This window comes from Equus quagga, chromosome 13 (assembly GCF_021613505.1).
Source record: "Equus quagga isolate Etosha38 chromosome 13, UCLA_HA_Equagga_1.0, whole genome shotgun sequence".
NCBI classification, from domain to species: Eukaryota; Metazoa; Chordata; class Mammalia; order Perissodactyla; family Equidae; genus Equus; species Equus quagga.
The window spans coordinates 87713522-87722373 of record NC_060279.1 but is presented as its reverse complement, the minus strand read 5'-3'; the positions used below and the strand labels follow the sequence as shown (position 1 = coordinate 87722373).

The 8852-nt window shown below is 58.2% G+C and overlaps 1 protein-coding gene across 1 annotated transcript in view; it reads right to left on the bottom strand.

The window, feature by feature from the left end:
• Nucleotides 1-8139, bottom strand: part of IGLON5 (IgLON family member 5) — a 16290-nt gene extending 8151 nt beyond the window's left edge. Inside the window, exon 1 of the mRNA XM_046682132.1 lies at nucleotides 8061-8139. Coding sequence (XP_046538088.1) covers nucleotides 8061-8139 — 79 coding nt within the window. The remainder of the gene's footprint in view (nucleotides 1-8060) is intronic.
• Between the last annotated feature and the right edge of the window lie 713 nt (nucleotides 8140-8852).

Here is an 8852-nt window from a genome sequence, read left to right as displayed (position 1 = left end):
CAGAGCAGACACTTGGACATGTACCTTCCCACAGGCCCTCAATGACTCAGACAGACTGGGACGCCCAAACCCACACACCTCCAGAGACACTCAGTCAACACTCCAATCACAGCACACAAACACACGTGTACATATGCACATATACATGTGCGCACACACATAATATTCACATAGTGTACACAGATTCAGGAATACATAGCCACATATACATCCGCAGATGTGCACAGATACACATGCAATAAACACACGTATACAGATACACACAGACACACACAGGTACACGGGCACACATATGCACAGATTCATGAGTACATAGACACATACATGTGTGCACAGATACATGTACATATGCAACAAACATGTGCACAGAGATACACACATGTACACACATTAATTCAGAAATATATCGAAAGCCATACACACAAAGCCAGCTGCATGCAGATACTCCACACCCACATATGTGGACACAGACATACAGACACACAGATGCGGACACATGCACACAAACACAGATGCACGTCCACGCAGGCACACATCCATCACAGACGCACAGACACACCCTTAGGCGTGGTGTACAGCCACACACATCCTTTGCAGACAGACATGCCTACACAGACACACCCATGGGCCGTGCTCACCAGGGCACACGCTCGCAGGCGCACACCTACGCCTGCCCGCACACTCCAGAGCAGCTTGCAGGCCCCCTTGCCCAGCAGAGCCCCCACCCCCACCCCTTCATCTCTCTGTGGACTGTGGCCAGCGGGCTGGACCGGGGCCAAGGCGTGGGGGCTGGGCATGCGGAGGCGGCATGGAGACAGCACCAGGGCGGGGAGAGGAGAAGGCTGGATGACCTTGGACACCTGGGCTCTGCCCTGCCGCCCCGCCTGGGGATGAGGAGCTAATTAATCTAATGAATGAATTGCTCGTGCCGCCCCAATGCCTCCCGGGGGGCCCTCTCCATCACAGCCCCTCAGGACGGGGCTGGGGCAGAGCCAGGGTGGTGGGTCCTCCTGGTGCCCCAGGCTTTGAAGAGCCCTGGATGGAAGGAAGGGGCTCGCCTTCCATGAATTGTGCAGAGTGGACGCTGCCACACGCAGCCCTAGTAACAGCAGGAGACGGCCAGGGGCTGGACACACACACAGTCACAGGACCCCGGAAAGATGCATAGAGCCAGTACCAGCCCAGCAAACAGTCCCACGCACTCAGTCCCACACACAGCATTGGGCCCTGCTCAGAAGGACAGGTGCACACACACTCAGGCTGGCGACACAGCCTGGCGACACACACCCAGCAGAAGGTCAGTTAGGGAGGACACCTCTCTCTCAGGAGCACTCTGCTGTCAGGTTCAGCCACAGAGGGACAGCTGTAGGCCAAACAGCCATTGTACACCGAGTCACCCCACCATATACAACTGGATCCACATGGTTACACTGACACCGACAGCCCCACACACGCAGGTGCAATGTCCACGCACAGTTACAGCCCTACCCAGAGGACCATCGCGCGCACACACATGCGTGCGTGCACCCACACACGCTGGCCTAATCAGTCACTCTGACACTCCCAGCCTGAGGGCCGTGCTCATCCCCACCGCCCACTTGGAAATTCATGCATGAAGCTGCAGCTATACCGTCACAGCCTCTCAGATACAAAGCAGCTGCCCTGGGCCAAGAATCGAGTGCACGCAGTCATGTTGTCACCTAGGATCAGATCACACACGCCCACATCCACACAACCCCCACGCAGGATTTGTCATCTTCCTGGTCACACACATTCTAGGCCAGGGCTTTGCAACCTTGGCACCATGACATTGGGGGCTGGAAGATTCTTGATTCTGGGGGTCTGTCTGTGCATTGCAGCATGCTCAGCAGCATCCCTGGTCTCCACTCTCTAGACGCCACTAGCTTCCCCCACCCCACAGTGGTGACAACCACAGCTGCCTCCAGGCATTGCCAGATGCCCCATGGGGGCAAAACCACCGCCCCCTCCTCCTACCCGCCCCGCAACAGCCACTATTCAAGATTAAGATCAAAGGAGGGGGACCCCCTCCTGGGCTGAGAAGGGATCTGTCCAAGGTGCCCCCAAAGCTTCAGGGACCCCAGGGCTCCTAGGCTCAGCCCGACTCCAACCAGGTGCCACCCATAGGAGCTGGGCCCACAAACCAGGGCCCTGGGTGAGGAGTAGACTCCACAGAGGCAGGCAGGACCCTCACCAAATGTCCTGGCAGACAGAAATACAGACACGCACCCCTTGCCAGAAGCACCTTTCTGACACTCAGAGCTGTACCCTCCACTCCCGTAGATCCCCGCCTCCCCCAGCGCTCAGCCAGGCCTCCTGGGCAATGGCGTCCCTCTGCTGCGCTCTCCCCTGGTGCTTGTGTGGCCCAGCTCTGGGTTACCCAGTTTTCTCCCCATCCTTCTGTCCCATAGTTTCCCGTCAAAATGCTTCTTCTCCAGGGACCTCGTAGAGTGGGGCCTCTCCTAGGAGAGACAGCTCAGCTGAGCCCATCTGAGCTCCCGTCCTGGCAGGACGTGGCTCAGACCATCTGTGTCCCCAGCACACACAGTTTGGGGCCTGGCTCAGGGCAGTCCCAGGAGATGTGTGATAAAGGGTCCATGTCTCAAGTGAGTCTTTGACTCCTGGTCTGTGTGTCTATAAATCTAGATGTCTCGGGTCTGCATATCTGTCTCACATAATTCCCAGACACCAGGATCGGGCGGCTCCTCCATGCTGTGTGACCTGGGCAAGTCCCTTCCCCTGTCTGGGCTTCAGGAAATGGGGATGGGGGTCAGGTTAGCCACTCCACCACCGCTCTGTCTCTGGGCCGGGCTCCTCCCTGTCTTGGTCCCAGTCTTCCTGGATTGTGTCTGGGTCTGCTTCCTTTGCCAGATGGGAGCCCCTCCAGGGTAGGGCCTGGGTCTGACCCACCTCCAAGGCTCCATCGGCCTTGGAGGAGCTCCCCCAGGAGGTCTCAAGAGATGTTTAATGAGGACTGGCCCGGTGGCACAGCGGTTAAGTGCGCACGTTCCGCTTCGGCGGCCCGGGGTTTGCCGTTTCGGATTCCGGGTGTGGACATGGCACCACTTGGCACACCATGCTGTGGTAGGCGTCCCACATATAAAGTAGAGGAAGATGGGCACCGATGTTAGCTCAGGGCCAGTCTTCCTCAGCAAAAAGAGGAGGATTGGCAGCAGTTAGCTCAAGGCTAATCTTCCTCAAAAAAAAAAAAAAAAAAAAAGAGAGAGAGATGTTAAATGCATAAACAAAGAAGCTACTGCACATGAGGGCCACCCTATAGTAGTTCTGCTTGGAAAACCGACTCAATTTTGGGATGCCCTCCCTGCCCCTTCCAGGCCCGGTCTGAGTTCCCACAATGCCTGGACTACTTCCATTACAGCTCAGATCACACTGGTGACTGTCTCTCCCATCAGATTAGAAGTTTCTTGAGGGCAGAACCTGGATCTGACTCAGGTCTGTGTCCCCAGCATCTTCCAGCACAGGGCCTGGCTGCTATGAGGACTTGGGAAAGATCTGTTGTATGAACAAATGTAAATGGATGCCTATGACACGCTTCTCCAACTCTTGAACTTCTACTCATTCTTCAAGACCCAAACTCAAATGCCCCCTCCTCCAGGAGGACCTCCCTGATTGTTCAAGGCAGGGAGTCCCCACTCCCTCTTTTAGGCACCATCTGACTCAGCTGGGACAGTGTCCAGGGGTGCCTCCCCACCTGCCCAGGAGTTCCCCGAGGGTCTGAATCTTGGCTGTGTCCCCCGGAGCTGGGCTCAGCTCAGAGCAGGGAAGCATTTGTAGAGGGAATGGATGATGTCTAGAGATTGGATAAGAAAGCCCTGAGGGGCCTGGCCTGGGAGATCAAATATCTGCTCCTCTATTTCCTGCCTGGGTGACCCCCGGACAGCCTGAGCCTCAGTTTCCCCATCTGTAAAAGGAGAAAAATAACAGTTCTTCCTTCTGAGGGTTTGTGTGAGGGATTCCGTGGGAACGTGCAAGCAAAACGTTTAGCTCAGCGCTTAGCATGCAGAAAGGGCCCAGTAAATGCCAGCTGTTCCTAACAGCACCTCCTTTTTTAAGAAACAGCCATTGCTCTCCCTGGCTCGGACTCGGTCTCCGGCAGTGTGGTGGGGGGAGGGCAGGGCAGGTCAGGGCTGTAGGTTGCTCTCTGCCCAGCACCCACCCGAGTCAGCGGCTCAGGTACAGATGCCCACCAACATCCGCTCTCACACCACCAGGCCAGCACAACCAGGCCACTGGGAGGATGGACTGGGTAGCTGGGCTGCCTGGGTTCAAATCCCAGCTCTGCCATTGAGTTGCACAAGTTACTTCACCTCCCTGGGATTCAGTTTCCCCACCTGTAAGCGGGAAGATCACAGTGCCTCCCTCATCGGGTTGCAGGCGGAAGATGAAAAGAGGTCGTCCAAGTAACGGGTTAATACAGCGCCTGCTAGTTAAGTGTTTGCAAACAGCTGCACACGTGCTGGCTGAGCGGATGATTATGCGGCAGGTGCCAGCCTGTTCGGGGGTCCAGCGGTGGACCACAGGGTCTGACAGTCCAGACTAGTGGTCCTCATACCGTTCTGATAAATCACAGGACGAAGGTTGAAGGTAGGTGAATTCCCGTCCCTTAAGAGAAAAGGGGATTTCTAACGACGTGAGTTGGGGATAAGAACCCCCGGCTGCCCCTCAAAGGAACTTAGGTGAAGCTGGGACCCTCCAATGGGGGCATGCTTGGATTCCACAGTCCCAGAACCCACAGATGGGAAACCCGAGGCCCAGGAAGGAGTGTGGGCTTGTGGTGGTCACTCGGAGCTGGTGGCAGAAGCCTGGCTGGACTGAGGGAGGGGTGGGGGAACGCTGGGAAGGGAGTGTGGCTCTGGCACGGAAGAGCTGTGAGCAGGGGCTGGGCCTGGCCGTGCTGGCACTGAGGAGCCCCCAGACCTCTCTTCCTCTTTGCTGACCTCAGAAATCTAGGGACCTTTGAGTCACTGACGCCTGGAGCTCAGATGCTGAGCTAAGAGCCCTGGAACTTTCCACAACACGTTGGCTGTGCCTTTCTGCTGTTCCCACCTCAGGGCCTTTGCCTCTGCTGTTCCCTTGGGATCTTTTATAGGCTGACTTCTCTCCTTTCAGTCTGAACTCCACTCTCAGCTGCTCAGAGACGACGCCCTCGACCCCCTGAGTGGCACCTGAGTCCACATGGCCAAGTAGTCCCCCAGGTCGCTCTTATTTTCTTTACATTCCCCGTCATGTGCTGAAATTACCTGTTTACTTGCTTGCTTGTTTTCAGGTTTTGTTTCAGTTTTTGGATCTCTCTGCCGCACTAGGATGTAAGCTCCGTGAGGGCAGTGATTTCATCTGGCTCCCTCACTGCTGTGCACATACAGACCCCCAGGGCCTAGAACAGCCGCTCTGTGCTCAGTGAATACGTGGCACACGAACCGATGAGGCAGAGCCCACGGCTGAGACAGACCAGGTGCCCAGAGGGTGCGTGGAGAGTGGTCTGTGCTCCCGGGTTCACCCCGCCCCCTCTCCGCCAGCCACACCACGGGCCACGGAGCCACGGAGCAAAGGAACTGTTGCACTTGCTGCAGCTACTTTTGTAAGTGTATGTGTGTTGTGATGGCAGAAAGAATTAAAAAAAAATAAAGATAGAACAATATCTATGGATGCCAGGGAGGTGGAGTTAAGTGGAAAAAATCCAGTTGCAGAGAAATGGGTTTACTGTGTTTCTACTTTGGGGAAAACATCAACAAACCAACCAGTCCCTTACAGATGCTGCGTGTCTGACTCTGTGTAAGTGAGAGAACGCTGTGGGAGGATGTGCTCGGCTGAGAGTGGGTTTGGGGAGGGGCCGGGCAAGATGCGGTTTACTCTTGCGCATATTTGTAGTGGATTGTTCACTTTGGAAAACACCAAATGAATAAAAGAGAAGAGAGGAGAAGATGCAATTTTGTCTCTCTGGCTGTGGGCTTTTTCTCAGAGAGCCTGACTGTCAGTGGGTGGGGGGGTGGGTTCTCTCTCAGCCCCACTCCCGCCCCATCCCCTCCTGCCCCGTTCTCAGATGGGGAACCGAAGGCCCAGAGGTGGGAAAGGACTCGCCCTAGGTCACCATCCAACTCCTGGCTGCGCTACGCTCCCAGCCCAGGAAGTGTGTACGACAGTGATTTCTGGGGGCCTGGAGAGCCCAAGTGCAAAGCGGCAAGTTTTCTTGAGAGTAAAGAGAGAGAGGACGGGGGAGGTGGAGAAAGAGCGGAAGGAGTGAGGGGAGGAGAGGCAGAAGAGAGAAGTCAAGAGACAAGGGAAGGACAAGGAGAAAAATGAGAGGTGCCCTGACTGATGGGACGTGGATTCCCAGAGGCGAATGGGGACCAAGGCTCTTGTGAGGGAACTAGGAAGAGACGGAGACACATGTGATGTGATAATGGGGTGATAATGGGGACCAGTTCCAGAGGCAGCGATGGACAGATGTGAAATTGTGCTGAGACCAGCAAGGCTGGAGAGACGGAGACCCAGAGACAGAGACAAACAGAATGTCACCTAGAGCTAGGGAGCCTCCGGAAATGGCCGAGACGCTGCGAGACCTCAAGAGACAAGTGACAGAGACAGAGAGACACAGACAGACAGTCAGAAAGTCAGACAGCCATTCAGACAGGTCAGGCGGGAGGAGCGCTCAGACAGTCTGCACCAGGGAGGGACTGACGCTCCGACCCACAGGCCGGGCATCCTCTGCGTGTGCAGACGGGCGTCCTGCGTGCATGGGGCGGTGTTTGTGTGACTGGGTGTCTGCAGGTGCGGCTCAGGGTCAGACTCGGTGACTGCTATTTACGTGGCTGTGCGTGACCCGGTATGTGTGTGGGCAGGAGGCGAAGAGTGGCTGCCTGGCTGAGACTGTTGGGGGCTCTAGATTGTCCCTGATTGAACGTGTGTCCCTGACTCTGATCCTTGGTTCAGGGTAGGGCCTGGGGGAATCCTCCAGAAGCACTGAATTAACCCTGTTCCCTGCCTCCTGCCTCTTGCTCTCCCCTCCCCCTCCTTAGGGGGCATCTCTGGACCATCCCCAGCCTGCCAGCCTGCTGGGAAGACATAAGGTCCAGCTACACATCCTCCATCCAGAGACTGTCCAGTTCACCCTCTGACGCCCCTACTTTCTATTCTCCCTTCCTTGCTCCACAGACCAGCCCCCAGCATTCCCCCGACCAGGGCTTAGATTAACCCTTTGACCCTGTGTTAACCCATGCCTGCTCTCGGAGGAGTGGACTCTCCCTTCTCAATCTGCTCATCTCTCAGCCCCTGTCCAGCCTGGGGAACCCACATATTCAGCCAGAGCTTCCCACATCTGAGTGCCCAGCCCAGCACCCCCAACTTCCTGGATCACCAGCTCCATTCCCCACATAACTGCAACCCCCCAATGCCAACACTTTCCCCCAACCTAGAGGACCCAGCTGGGGAATTCCAGCCCCTTCCCAGCTGGGAGACCAGAACCCCCCTCCCCTTCTTTCCCTGGCCCTGGGACAGAAGTCTGTGGACACGCCTGCCCCCTCCTCTTACTGACCCTGGGAAGACACCATCCCCCCACCTTTGCCCAGAAACGCCTACCCCAGGCCTCAGGCCAGGACCCCCACAGGGACCCTCTCCATGTAGAGATGATGCCCCCGACAGAGCATCTCCCCCTTTCCCCCCCACACCCCAACTCAGTTCAGAGATCCTGCCTGGGATCTGATCCCCCTCATCTCATCCGGAGCCGCAGACTCCCGCCCCCAGGCCGGGACCAGATGTCCTCGACCCCCTCGCCGCCCGGAGAAGCAGACCTCCACCCCTAGGCCCAGGTTCGGGCGACAAGACGCGGAACCCCGCCCCCAGACAGGGATCCAGACGTCCGAGGACCCCCTTCCCAGCCAGGGGACGCAGCCCCCACCCCCGGGCCCAGACCTCGGCGTCCCGGGGCCTCTCCTTCCCCGCCCAGGATGCAGCCCCCCGCCCCCAATCCCTGCCCGGGACCCTGGCGTCCCGGCCGAGCCCCCCCGTCCCCGGCGCTGCGGTACCTCGGCTGATGACGGCCAGGCCGGCCAGGGCGGCGGCGGCGAGAAGCCGGAGCCGGGCCCCGGGCGCAGGGGGGGGCATCGCGGCAGCGGCGGCGCGGAGGGGGAGGGGAAAGGGGGGGCCGGTCCGGGGCGCGCGAGGCTTGGGGGGAGAGGGGGAGGGGGAGGGGGACCCCGCCTGCGGCTGCACCGGCCCGGGGGGCGGCGGGGGCGGGGGGAGGGGGCCGGGGGGGCGCGACGAGGCGGCCGGAGCTGCTGCAGACCCGGGGAGGGGGGCGGCGCTGACGGGCAGGAAGACCGACCAATCAGGGGAGGCGGGGGGCCGGGGAGGCGGGGCCTAGGTGGGTGCCTGTTGGAGGGAGAGGCCTTTGTTACTGCGGCCCGGTCCCTACCCCCTCCTGCTCCGGGCGTCCCCAGGTCTTCCAACCTCGGATCCCCAGAACCCCGCGTCTGGGACACTTCCTGGAGCCCACCTCCCTCCTGCTTCAGGTCTCAATCTCATCCTCCCTCAGACCCAGGAGTCCGGGCCCCCAGCCCTCCTCCCTCAGATGTAGGAGTCCAGGCCCCCAGCCCCCGCTTCCTGTGGAACACAGTTCAGCTTCTTCATCTACTTTCATGAATAACACTGACTTTTGGGGTGAAATTTCCTTCTTCCCTCCGCCCCAACCCTCATCCTCAGGATAATAAGGGAATAGGGAGGAATTGAGGGGTCTGATCTTGGGGATGGGAGTAGGGAGGACATGGTCATCCAGGTGCAAAACATCTCCACTCCCCATTCCTTACTTGGCTGTGTGA